The sequence below is a fragment of the Neltuma alba genome, unplaced genomic scaffold (assembly GCF_004799145.2).
Source record: "Neltuma alba isolate B1F8T4 unplaced genomic scaffold, ASM479914v2 tig00011259_pilon, whole genome shotgun sequence".
Taxonomy (NCBI): domain Eukaryota; kingdom Viridiplantae; phylum Streptophyta; class Magnoliopsida; order Fabales; family Fabaceae; genus Neltuma; species Neltuma alba.
Window position 1 is genome coordinate 293582 of NW_021635972.1, and position 13925 is coordinate 307506.

The window sequence follows — 13925 nt, forward strand, 5'->3', positions numbered from 1 at the left end:
TTATAATTAACTAACCTACCTAACTTCTTTAATCTAATCAAATTAGTTAAATAGATCTTATATTAAAGATCGGAAAAGTATTAGTTGTGAAAAATAAAAAGAAATGGTATCCAAGGAAGTAATTTAATTAATGCTTTATACAACTTTATAATAAATAAGGTTTTTTTTAAAATTTTAATTCTTTTTTATACGATTTTGGATTTAATTTTCCTACGAAAGCGTGAAATACCCCTATAAGTACTCATTTGAGATTTTCGCGCCTTCTTGGTATCTCTGGAACACGTCATCCATTTTGAAGTCCAGCTTTCTCGACAAGCTTTGCCTTCCCGCGAGGCTTGCCTCTTGAGCTTCTGCGGTTTATATTTCAAAATTCTTCGTTCGAAATCTGTGTTGTCAAGAATTATAGAATCGAGTTCGCAATGAGAAGATCCACCAGAAGATCCCTCATTACTTCAGTTGAAGTCGAAGAACCGGTACAGTCTTCTTCCCCTTTTCAATTATCGTTTCGATTTCATTGTATCTGAAGCTTTATAATCTCTTTGGTTAGTAAGAAACCATTGGAAACGAAAAATTTGACTTCAATTTCGTTACTTTTTTGTGGATAATTGACTTTCTGGATGCTGAGTCTCTGTATTGTAATTGGGTATGCTTGGTGTCGTACATATTCTGTTGCAACCCCGCGATTGCTTAATCTTCTCCCAGTTATGCGTTTCATAACTTCACCGAACCTTATCTCTTTAGGTGAGGAATGTCAGTACTAGATTCTCCTTGAAATCGTACGTGAAGAGAGTTCAGCTGCTCACTGATGAGCAAAGATCAGCAATTACAAAAATGGGGTTTGGCAGTGTGTTATCATTTCCCAATCATTCGCTCAGCAAAAATCTATTAGCTGAGCTCATGGAAAGATGGGATTGTGAAAAGCAAGCGTTTATTTTTCATCTGGGTGAAATTTCGATGACTCTGTTGGATGTGGCCCTGATTTTGGGGTTAAGGGTAGTGGGCCATCCTGTGCACTTAAAAGACGACGAGCCTTTCTCTGATTTGGAAGAGGAATACGGTGCAACCATGTCAAACAGAAAGGTTGCAGTGGCTTCACTTGAAAGTAGACTTGATTCTCTGGGAGACTCTGCTGGTGATGATTTCATCAGGGCATTTCTACTGTATACATTTGGCACTTTGCTTTTTCAGAGTTCAAATGGAAAAGTAGATTCTCGCTATTTATCCCTTCTTCGAAATTTGGACGAGGTTGATCAATTTGCCTGGGGTGCTGCTGTCATCGAAGATTTATCTAAGTGGTTGGACAAGAGGAAAGAAAATAATGTGCAATATGTGGGTGGTTGTCTCGTGTTTCTTCAAGTAAGTTTTAGCGGATGGCTATTTTGTTACTTATATGATGGACTCTTATGTACCAACCTTTATTTCTTCATGGCGTCAACCTTTGGTCCGTATTTAGATTTCTTGTAAGTGTTATTGCTTAACTTTCTTGTTTATGGCCAACAGACATGGTCTTATGAACATTTTAACATAGGCCGGCCTGGTATACAAGAACACGATTTGGCCTTTCCTCGTTTGTGTCGATGGCATAATAGTAAATCCAATCAAAGACCTTGGTTTGCTTCAAGGTTTAAGGGTTTGCAGGATGACCAGGTAACATAAAAACTTTCTTTAAATTTTATTTTATTCCTATGTTAGTGGCTCCTCTGCGGGGGAAAACATGTGTACTGACTGAAGTAGCAAAAGCGTTGTGCATCCTCTTGTCTGAAGCTGCTATTGAAAATGTTATTTTGATGTTGGAATCTTATGATGGTGCCATATAATTAATTCTCAGTCAAATGCTTTCTAAAGCTGTAAGAAAATCAGGGTGAAGTGGGAATTTAATTCCTTTATTATCTGCATGTGCAAGGTAATTTGGACGCTCCAACCAACTCCTCAAGAGTTGGAAGTAGACATAATCAAAGAGGCGTTAGAGTTACAAGATGACTCTAAGGAGCTTCAAAGCGGGCCAAACTGTTCAACAAGTACATCAATCAGCGTAAGTAACAGTTTTAATTGAAGTGGACGAATTTAATTAAAATCAATTAATGCTATTATCAGAAGCGATCTGTTAACAGACTTTTGCTTCAAATCTAAATAAATCATTTTTCTATTCTTCTGGAACTTCCATTTCAATTATGCATGCGTGCCTCTTGTTTTTTTATGATTGATTTGGAATCGCGTGTAAGCAGGTTCCTGATGTAGATTCAGAGCTACAGACAGTACTTCTAAATCTCATGAATTGCAAAAAGAGCCGGAGGTCAATTTTGATAACGAAATAGTGGAAGACAGTCCCACAGAGTTGGGCACATGTGGTAGAGTTCATAGAGAGGAGGAGTATTTTGAAAACCAAATAGTGGAGGACACTCCCACGGAGTTGAACGCATTTGATAAAATTCATAGAGAGGAGTCGAATTTTGAAAACCAAATAGTGGAGGACACTCCCACAAAGTTGAATACATGTGATAGAGTTCATGGAGAGGTCAATTTTGAAAACTTGATAGTGGAGGATACCCCCACAGAGAGCAGCACATGTGATGAAGCTCACAGAGAGGTTAAAAACCTAACAGAAGAGGTTAGCCCCACAAAAAGCATTTGTGATCAAGTATGCAGTGAGCAAGAGGTCAACCTTGAAAAACTCATTGTGGAGGACACTCCGACAAAGTTGCGCATTTGTGATGTGAGATTATATATCATTGAATTTCTTCATATATACTTATCTGCATTGAATCATGAAATGAGAGACTTATTTGGGTAACAGGATGATTTGAGGGAGAGGGCTGTCATGTCGGAAGCCAAATATGCTGGATTGAAGGAGGAAATGAGCCGATTAAGGGAGGAAAATAGACTTCTTCAGAGGCAGGTTTCTCTAAATTCACAATTTGAAGCACAGAACGCTGATTTGAAGAAAGAGCTGGACATCTTAAGGGAAGAAAACCTACGTTTAAGACTCTTGATAAATAATTACGTGATCCGAATGGACAGACACATTCTGTCTGCAGAAACAAGGGACACTGAATAAACGTCACCCCGTTCTATTCATGGTAAAGCAATTTTTATCCATTAAATCTTCTTTTTTCTTCCTGCTTTGTTGACTTGCAAGCTGCAAAGCTATGGGTTTTTGTTTCACCTCCTTGGACTCTTTATTGACAAGTATCACATCTGCTGTAGACTTCAACCTTTGGCACTTACCTTGAGGGTCATGGTAATGGCTGTCAGACCACCTCTCTCATGCTATCCTCAAAGGGGTAGATGTTGCCACGTGTCGAACAATCTCAGTTCTTGGCCAAGGCATAAACTTTGCATTGCCAAGTGTATATATATTTGTTGCTAAAAAATGAAGAACGTAACATAAGTGCAGCTGCGTAGACTGTAGACTTGAGGATGAAGTTGCAAAAGAGGTTGCTCTTAAATGAAGCCCTGAATTCTTTGCAGGTAAATCCATAGATGGCGTTATTTATTTTAACCCTTGCTGTATATTTTTGGGCAGATTTTTAGTTATACTAGCACTGGATGATGTTGGGAGTCAAAATAATAATTTGTAGTTGGTATCAGTTTTCATTACTTTAAGGCATAAAAGTTTGCTGTTTTGTGACGTTGCGTGGAGATTTCTTTCATACCAGCCTACATAGTCATTGTATCTCTCCATTTGCGTTGAGACCCTGGTAACATATGAATTATTTGTGAATCTTAATTCATAACCCCTTCTTATTTATCTTATTTTGGATCTAGAAATCTAACGGTTTCCAAAGTCCTTGTAGGTTTAGGGAACTTGAAATATCCGAAGTGACATGTTGAGCTACCAAAAGTTATAATGAAACATAAAGTTTTCAAATCAACTACCAACACAAACTGCATATCATTAAGGAAACAGCTGCTTTTACATTGCATTACTCTGCCTAGGGCATAGCAGCATATAGAAGCAGTACGGGCCCTACAACTACCCAGAGATACAAGAAGACTAGTAGATTAGATCATGCTTCAAAGAAGCAGGTTCGCTAATGATCTTCCATGTGGGTTGTAACCACTTATTCACACACATGCTGCTACATCCCTCAATTACTTCTCCATCAACCTTACTGCACTCTGCATCCAAGAAAAAGAAAAGCCCGTAAGAATAAAAAAGGCCGATAATAAAGGGGTATATAGTTCATGCTGTTTATTAGTGCAGATTACCTGCTGCATTATGCCATATTTTAATAATATCAGACCCCCACCAGAGATGGCAGTAAGCAGTACAACATATTGAGGAAAAATTCTTAGGCAATCTTTTTTGTGTAGCACAGAGACATGTAAGCATGGATCAACATAAAATTTTTGGCTGACATCTGAAGATTTGATTTTTTTACAGACAATAATGACGTTATGCAATTCATGTAGATGACCCACCTATGGGGTTAAGGCTTGAGAAAGAATGAATAGAGACAGGTGAGCATCATAAGCACGCATTTAAGTGGGAACGTACTATTGGTCTTTAGTCTATTGATCATTTGCACCAAATCTACCTAAACTTTTCATGCAGATAAATCAGTCAAGTGCATCAGGCAAACACGCCACAAAGATTGATTGTAGTCTAGTGATAAAGAGTCTGGATAGTTAGCAACAAGTCTTAGATTCAAATATTTGTTTTGAGAAAGACAACATAAGAAAGAGGATTCAAATTACCTGCTACAGTCAATATTGGGGCTGATCTGGTAAGGAATGTTTACCCCACATTTCCTAGGAAGGCCAGCAGCGAGGTTAAGATTGTTGTTATTGTAAGGGATGTTCCTAATAGCATTCTTGATGCAGTTGCAAACGGTTTTGCGGTCAGGTGTGGTCTGAGCCTGGTTAAAGAGGGTCCTGACCCCATTACAGCATTGCCCCGGCACGGTGGCACCGCCGTTGACTATGTAGGGAACACAGGGTGACAGGTCGGTCATCACCTGGTCGCATGTCACTGCGTTGGCCTTAGGAGAACAAAGTGCTAGGCACACAATCAATAAGCTAAGCAACCTCGCCACAAGTGAACTTGCCATTAGTCTCTGTTCTTGGTAAAGATGGTAGTTCGGACTGGCCTGAGTTTTGGGATACTACGTTAGTTGAGGTTTCAGCGTATGGTATTTATAAAAGGGAGGGAAGGGCATGACAGAAAAACTTTGGGAAAATCACTCTTACGTCCCACTCAACGATTCATAGAAAAAAAAAAACCCCTTAAAATCATTAAATTACTCTGCAATCTCATGTCCTTCAATATAACACATTATAGATGATAAGCTTGGCTTATTGCCTAATTTGTTACTCCCTCTGTTCTTTATTATAAGAGACAAATAACCGAAATGCGTTAATAAAAAAAATAGTTAAAATTAGTTAAGAACAATTAATGTGTAAAAAGTATAATTTTTTTTTCAAAAATGCCCTCATTAATAAGGAGAGAGAGCATGAGAGAGAACAATTAAATTATTAAAAGAAAGAGAAGTGGGAGGGAGAGAGAGTGTGAGTTGGAGATAATAAATATGGGTAAAATAGGAAATCAACACAAAAAAATAGAGACAACTTTTAAGTGTCTCTTATATATAGGAACATGCCATAAGTATCAAATATCTCTTATAATAAGGAACGGATGGAGTATTTATTATATTAAAGCTTAATATAGCAACTGTTTAAGTTTAATTTTTATATAACAACTTTAATCTAATACACTGCCGATTACTTTTTATAAGGCAACTACCTAAGTTTATTATGTCATAATTTGCTTTACAAGTTCTTAGGTCATATATTGAAACTAGGTGGCATTTAAGACTGGACGAAACTCTGAACAATATATAATATGTTACCTGAGATATATCCATGATATGGGCTGGAAATTGTTTTGTTGTTTTTCATTAGTGAAACTGCATACAAACCCATCAAGCTTGAGCTGTGTGTTGATGGGGGTGGATAATATCAAAATATTAGGGCAAGTGTTTATGACTGCGTAGGTGGGGATGAGGCAAAGTAGAAGATGATGATGGGACAAAGGCACGTGGGAGTGATTGTTTGGGTAGGTGGGTTAGTTCAGGGCCATAAAGAGCTGTGGTTGGGCTAGTTTAATGCAGTAATTACTGTAACAACAAGGCCTGGCTTCGCTATGTGGTGAATGAAGAAGCAACATTTTATACGGATCTGCTCAATCACTGCTATTTCTGTGAGTCATTTATTAATGATCCAATAGCCTGACTTTATGCACAAGGTTTATCTACACTTCTGAGTTTCCAGTAAGTTACTGTTAGGCAAGAACGAGGGGTTCTTCACCAAAAATAACTGAGTGGCATCAAGTCTCCGGGTTCATTTTTGAAAAAGCAGTGTTAATGAGTGGTGGCTAAAGTGACGATTCAATTTCACGGTGAGTTGGTGAACAACAATTTGTCCAATTTGTTTAATGCCTATCTGAAAAAGATTAGTGGGATTTCAGATCAGTTTCTGGAAATATAACAATCTTATTAGGAAAAATATGGCTTTTGATTTTTATCTATCACATCTTATCTTATTATTTGCAAAAGCTTGTAAAAATTAGCTCCTCAAAATAATCATAAATATTTTTCTTTAAATTTGCATTATTTTAGAATATATGAATAAACATTATAAAATTTCTCAAAGCAAGTTAAAGTGCATTTTTTGTCCACTTTAAAAAGGCTCGAGTACTTGGTGGGTCTGATAGGTATCGTTGGGTGTAATTATTTGTTAGGTATTGCCCATAAGTAAAAATAGATATGATTTAGTATAGTGTCTCAAATAAAATTATTTTTAATAAGAGAATATATGATGACAACCATTAGAACCGAGGGACATTTTTTAGCAATCTGAAACGATTTTTTCTTTGCAAAAAACACTGAAAATATTTTGTGGACTGAGAATTATTCTAACCTTGATGAGTTCTTTCCTTCTCCGGACTTGATCCGCTGAATTTTATGGAAAAAGTATCTTTTCAAAAGTGAGATGGATTATTTTTTTTCCATTTTTGATAAATTGTTTGCTTTATTTTTTTCCTATCAACTTATATCACTAATGAATTAGCTAACTCTTCGTTGGTAGACATTTGAATATAATGCATCTTGTTACTATAAATTATCTGATTTTTTTTCTTATATGTAAAAAATCCAATTAGTTTAAGCAAAAATGGTCTTCCGGACTATCTCGTATAAGAAATGCTTCCTGTGTCTTTTGTTAAAAAGAAACAGTTACTACTGAAATCACACGGTTTAAAATATTACTTAAAAGTAATAAATATGTAATATATATTTCAACTATCAAGATAAATAGAAAAAACATTTTTTGGGTCCTATTATAGGGCATTGAAAGGAATTTTTTGTATAGATGTACAATAAATATGTAATAAAATTGAAAAGTTGTTAAATTTTCAATGAGAGTTAATAAAATTTAAGATTTTTTTTTATTTGTGTGAAACATGTTGGAAGTGATTTATAAATAAGATCAGAGTAATATTATTTGTAGAAAGAATACATGAGACAATGAATGAACATTTATTGCTAAGAGATAATAGGTAGCATATGTTTAATAATGGAGGTAAAAGTAAAAAAAAGCTAGTTTAACATTTCAAACAAGGAGGACTTATTTCTTATATTTAGGAACATTATTATAATAATAAGAGAAACTGTTTTTTTTTTTTTTTATAAAAAAGGATGGAGGGGGTATGTATAGTCTATCTCTTGGGAGAAAACGTTAACAGTCATTTTATTGTCAAATTTAAGTCTTTTTCTTTTTACCAAAATTATTAAATTTAAGTCTACAGCATATATCATAAGACATCAGAATATCAATGAGATATATGATTTGTTACGCGCATAACATTAATCAGCATATTTTTTAACAGCTGCCACTAAATTAAAAATGTTAAAAACTGCTAGATCTTAATAAATAAACTTTTTGTAGCAACCCTACGGATTTTGATTATACTCATTTTCATTATAAATATAAGGGCTATTCTAACAGTTTGTTTTAATTCTAAATTAGTAACTCAATTTATTTGTTTTCCAAATTTACGATTATTTTTTCCTTAACTCTTCCTGTCAATTACATATATTAAAGGATCTTATAATTAAGAGAATAATTTTCAATGCAAATTATTAAAAGAACTATTTTATGAAAACATACATTTATTAACAAACAACTAAACTAATTTTTTAATCTCTACAAATTAATTATTGAAGTTCAACATTTATGACCTAGTACCAGAGTAATGCCAAAGAAGGATTTGAAACCAGTTACTCATACTTCTTATTTCCATTCTTATGGTCCAGGTGGTATGGAAAAAACACTATTAAGGAAAATAGTTCAAACGTGGCAATAGAAATTATAGAACTGGAGAGAAATATTTTCATGAAGAAAAAATGTGTATTGAAAAAAGAAACAATTATTTTATTTAAATTATTCTCTGTTTTTGTTACTAAAGCTTATGTATCCTCCTATTCAAGACACTATCAAGTCCTAACATGGTTCGCCATGTTGTAAGGAATCAGTCTTTTTTTATTAGACCTAATTCCTATTGGTTATTTAAATTATTTGTATTAGTGTGAGAATATAAATCACATTATGCTTATAATAAGTTTATATGATGTCTCTCCTATAGGCTACGCAAAAAAGATGGCATTACAAGTGAAGTAATTCGTCAATAGCGTGTCAAGGAAAATGATTTAATATTTTTTAAATAAAAATATCATATTAAGAGAATGATCCATATATTAGAATTTGACAATGCCCACAAATAGATTGACAGCTGTACCAAAAATGCAATAGTTCGTCAAGTAATTATTGTTCTTCTAATTGAAAATGAAATTCATAAATAAGGCCTAACCCGACTGATACGGGCAAAGGCTATAGGTTATACTAATTAAGGATAGAACCTAATTGCTAATTACAAAACAATAGATGATGTGAAGCACCCAAATTATTGACCATAATCAATGTATCATAAAATGTTCCACCAAGCTTATTAATATTAATATTTATTGGTTGAGATCTTATTGTTGGAGACAACACCTAAATTTTCCAAAAGTCAAACACACCTTCTAACTCCTCTATAATGCTTTGCAAATCCTGTTAAAGGTAACACTTGCAGAGAAATGGTAAATCCGAGTCGTGTCTTACAGACACTGTTTTTAAAAGTTATTCCGCAACTACTAGCAAAGCAAGAAGCAGCACTCTTCCAAGATTAAACGGATTCTTCCTATTAGAGTAGGGTGATCATAGTAGCAAAAGACAAAAGAATTCAATCATAACTCACTTAATGACGATTGGGCACTTAAACACAATTAAGTTTCAGTTTCAAAATCATTAACTCACTTAATGAGAATTTAGAATTATTAAAGACGTCAGTTACAAATATTAAAGAGGTATAATGGTGATTAAGGAGGTGGATTAATTAGACAGATATTTTTCATAAAGAGTGCCTAGTACCGCGTTTAACTCATGCACAGGGGGTGAGGAAAAATTTTCATATTTGTCTGTGGTAGCGCATTATGCATGCGAACCCACTCCTCTTCTTGGCCCATTTGGTTGCCCAAGATTATTTATTACTTGGACCTGCACAACTCCCAACAATTTGGGACTCTTTGCGACTCTTCCTTTGATACACTCACACACATTATTTACAACACTTATAACCCAATAGCTTTTTATTGGGTTTAAATTAAGGAGAATTTTCTTTTTAAAAAAGTGTTCTTTTTTAAATTGAGTAATTTTCTTTTTATATAGACAGACGGAATCCAAGTTCATGCTCGTGTGGAGTCCAATTGAGTAATTTCAAAAAATTAAAAAAAATTAAAAAATAACTTAATCATAGCACATATTATAGTATAAGGGTCTTACATTTAGAACCGGAGGAGTAGTTTAGAGTAAAATGATAAATAGAGTAGTTTAGAGTAAAATGATAAATATAAATACTAATTTTTTTAGTTTTTTTTCAAATTAATTAACTAAATTTTATATTAAGGAGTAGAGTTACTATATATTCTTTTGACATTCCCAACTTGTATGTGCTGTACATTTTTTGTTCAATTTAGCTTTTGATATTTTTAAAATTAAAGAATGAATATGAAAAATGACTAATTGAAAACGATCCCAATTTAGGAATTTCTTCTCAAGCTTCCTAGATTTTCAGCTTATATGCGAACATATATTCTTGTTCCTGTTTTTTAAAGATGCCTGTATATGATGAACGAGGTCTTTATTAAGCAACATTTTAAGATTTTCGAATTCAAAGCATTATCATTCTTCTCATTTGATCCAGAGTATTAAAAAGTTTCATAAGAATGATCGAAGAGTTATATACAAGAATGATCCAAAATTTTGTAAATTACTAGATTGTAAGCCTTGCACTTATAAACAACTTATATTTGATCCAAACCATTATTTTAAAAAAAATGAATGCCATTATTAGCAAGTCTCACAACAACTAAAAAGTCTCATAATAAGCGAATAGTCATGAAAAATGACAATAAGTCTGTCTTGCTTATTTATTGTCAAAACTTTTCAACGATTACATTTATTTCTTAGATTTCTTAGTACTTCATAATATGACTTAAGTGGTTAATGACGTTTGGAACGAGATCATAAGTATTGTGGTTTGATGATCAAATACTGTCATGTACAGAAATATTTTATACTGTATTTAATTAGCTATAACCTCTTATACCATGTTATCGTTTGATATTTTTAATTACTAAATATATCAAGTAATTAGTGGGATAAAATAATTAACAAGGCATAAGCAAAGGTTAAAAGTAGGATATGGATATATACTATGTAAAGTGGCACAAGGGAGAAGCCATATTACACGACGAAACTATAGAGAAACTAAAGCTACATATAATAATATATATAAAACGAAACTAAGTTGTGGAAGGTCTTCAAGTCATCGCACTGATCACTGTGTAGTAACCCTCCTTTATTCTCTAGTACTCCTATTTTCTCCTTCATATCTTCATCTCAGAACTTGATGCTGCAATTCCCAATACAAAAAACCACCGCCGTTAGTAGCATACACAAATATATACAAAACACACACACACACACACACAAACTCATATATGATATTTTAAAACAGTACATATATAACTAACGACATGATGAAGGTATACATAATAATCAAAACAAAGATTAGTTATTTCACTAAAACTTGCGTCTTGCTCATCAGAAAAAAACATGAGAGTTGATGAATCTCAGGAAAATGGGTGTATATATACATATATATATTTATATGTATAAGGTTAGATATGTGTATATACCTGGCACAGTTGGTGGAGGTGCTGATCTTGTAGGGGATGTTGACCCCGCAGAGGGAAGGAAGAGACTGAGCATACTGATTGTTGAGTCCGGGGACCTGACCGGCGGCACCCTTGAGGCAGTTGCAGACAGCCTGCTTGTCGGCGGTGGTCTGAGCAGCGCCGACAAGGGACTTGACGCCGTTGCAGCAGCCGGGCGCCGGAGTGCCACCCTTCTGCAGGTAAGCGATGCATGGCGCCAGGCTGCTGGAAACCTGACCGCAGGTAACGGCCTCCGCCATGGGTGCAACCACCAGGGCCACGCAGAGCACCGCCATGAATGCCACCTTCATGAGACCCGCCATTGTTGGGAGCAAATAAGAAAGACAGATACTGCGGCTACACAAAGTTCTTTGATTCCGAATTGCTTTGGTTGCTTTGTGGTGAAGGGTGTGAGTGAGTTTATATAGAGAAATTTGTGTTGGGTAGGAAGGAGGACGATAAGGTAGGATCACTGTGAGTTCATAAGAATTAATTGTGATTAAGATTGATTTGCGATCATTTGTTGGTTGGCCCCAAAAAAAAAATCAAGTTAAAAAGTTCATTAACATATTCATTTTGGTGCTGGTGGGATTTATGGAAATTAGATGTGAAATCTGATTATGAAGAAGATTGGGATATAGAGAGTCAATTGAAAGAGACTGGAAATTAAAAGCAAGATCTGAAGCTGGAATCCATTAGTCTATGCCTATTTTTAAAGTTAGGTTTATTTTTTTTAAAGTGGTCATTGTAAGAATAGTAATTTTAATCAATATACTTATTAGTAAGAATATTTTTAGAAAAATAATATTTCTTTATTACAAATAACTAACTTAACTAGTTTTTTTAATCTATTCAAATTAGTCAATTAGTTCTTATATTAAGGATTGGAGGTAGTAATAAATAAAATAATTATTGCTTCGATTCTTAATATATGTAAAAGGCAATAAATTGTAGAATAAAGTAAATTGCCTATATTTTTAAGTTTTTGATATTTACAGGATGACATATTATAAAATATAACGGATTGTTAAGTAGATTTTATGAAATACTACCTTCGGTCCTAATTATAAGACCCAGTTGACTTATTTGAGGAGATTAAGGAAGTAAGTTAAGTTAGTTATTTGTAATAAATAAGTGTTGTTATTCCTAAAATATCCTTACTAATTAAGTATATTGGCTATAACTATCATTATTAGAAAGATTATCTTAGAAAAAAATGCATAAATATGAGAGACAAAATGGATTGGGGTCTTATAATTAGGACCAAACAAAAAGTCAAACGAGGCCTTATAATAAAGACCAGAGGTAGTATATGAATGACTAGTTTATTTCTACTTTCTAATCACTAATATACATGTCACACGAGAAATATGGCCAATTTTCCTAGTTTTCATTTTCTATTTGGTTGAACGAAAATGGAGGAAAGAAATATTTTAATAAAATTGATTTTTAGAAATGGGAGAAATTGAGTTGAAAGTTTTAATTAATTTTTCTTGTTATATATATACATATCGTCTTCCTTCCTGATCCTTCTTTTTTAAAAAAAAATTAATTCTTTAAAAATTTTCTTTCGTCACCTTTCATTGCCCTCGGACAAAACAAAAAATTAATAACTCCGTGTATACCACTGAGTAAAAACTAGTTCCCTTTGAGGCCCAACTGAAATTGAATACATGAAAAAAAAAATAGGTATATAATTTTTTTCCATAATTCAAGGAGATTCATGTAAGGGAAAATGACAGAGAAAGTGGAATATATAATATTATAATTTGAGAAGTTAAGGAAATATATTAACAAAGAAAAGTTCTTCCTAAATAAATTAGAATTTTGAAATTCAGTGCAATAACAAAAATACTTTTTGTATTTTTTTTAAAAAAACCTCAGCCCCGCTATCGCCGGTCGGTGTGGTGGCTGTCGATAGATTTTTTTGTCATAGTATTTTTTTTTACATGGGAGAATATTAGTTCAAATTGGGGACGGAGGGATTTGATCCCACAACCCCTTAGTCATTTGGGTTGACAAAAAAAAACCCGTTAAGCTATCAAAAACTTCTTAATCTTATAATGCAAACAAAAATATAAGTTGACTCTTTTATTGTGACTTCAGTTCGTGATAACAATTTACCTGAAAATGACAAGTCTTAATTCAGAAATAAAAAATCTAAATTTGATATTAACAAAACAACTTTCTTGTTATTTCTCAATTAAGACTTGTCATCCTCGAGTAAATTGTCGTCACAGGTTGAAATCATAGTAAAAGAGTCAACTTATATTTTTATTTGCATTATAAAGTTAAGAAGTTTTTAATGGATTAAATCTCACCCCTGCCACTTTGAACCAATATTCTCCCATGTAAAAAAAAAAATACTGTGACAAAAAAACTCTAGCAGCCACCACACCAGTGGTTAGCATCGATGCCCAGCGGTAGCTACCGGCTGCTAGTGGCTAGTCGTTAGCGGTGGCTACTCACCACTAGTGAGGAGTTGAGGTTTTTTTTTTATAAAAAAAACAAAGAACATTTTTGTTATTTTACTGGATTTTAAAGTTCCAATTTGAGGAGGATTTTCCTTCTCTCATTAAGTTTCTTTGACTTCCCAAATTAGAATATCAT

At 33.7% G+C, this 13925-nt stretch overlaps 3 protein-coding genes across 3 annotated transcripts; 1 reads left to right on the forward strand and 2 right to left on the reverse strand.

Moving 5' to 3' along the window:
* Positions 1 to 400: 400 nt before the first annotated feature.
* Positions 401 to 3691, forward strand: LOC114763160 (uncharacterized). The gene is made up of 7 exons (XM_028952768.1): positions 401 to 473; positions 742 to 1356; positions 1501 to 1647; positions 1904 to 2018; positions 2253 to 2713; positions 2795 to 3077; positions 3205 to 3691. The coding sequence occupies exons 1-6, from the start codon at positions 420 to 422 to the stop codon at positions 3053 to 3055; spliced, it is 1653 nt and encodes a 550-aa protein (XP_028808601.1). The 5' UTR covers positions 401 to 419; the 3' UTR covers positions 3056 to 3077; positions 3205 to 3691.
* A 169-nt stretch (positions 3692 to 3860) lies between these two features.
* LOC114763148 (non-specific lipid-transfer protein 1-like) lies at positions 3861 to 5066 on the reverse strand. The gene is made up of 2 exons (XM_028952758.1): positions 4699 to 5066; positions 3861 to 4119 (listed from the first exon to the last, which is right to left on the reverse strand). The coding sequence occupies exons 1-2, from the start codon at positions 5049 to 5051 to the stop codon at positions 4110 to 4112; spliced, it is 363 nt and encodes a 120-aa protein (XP_028808591.1). The 5' UTR covers positions 5052 to 5066; the 3' UTR covers positions 3861 to 4109.
* Positions 5067 to 10781: 5715 nt separating this feature from the next.
* Positions 10782 to 11708, reverse strand: LOC114763151 (non-specific lipid-transfer protein 1). The gene is made up of 2 exons (XM_028952759.1): positions 11298 to 11708; positions 10782 to 11011 (listed from the first exon to the last, which is right to left on the reverse strand). Exons 1-2 carry the CDS (start codon positions 11636 to 11638, stop codon positions 10999 to 11001), a joined length of 354 nt encoding a protein of 117 aa, XP_028808592.1. The 5' UTR covers positions 11639 to 11708; the 3' UTR covers positions 10782 to 10998.
* Positions 11709 to 13925: the final 2217 nt, after the last annotated feature.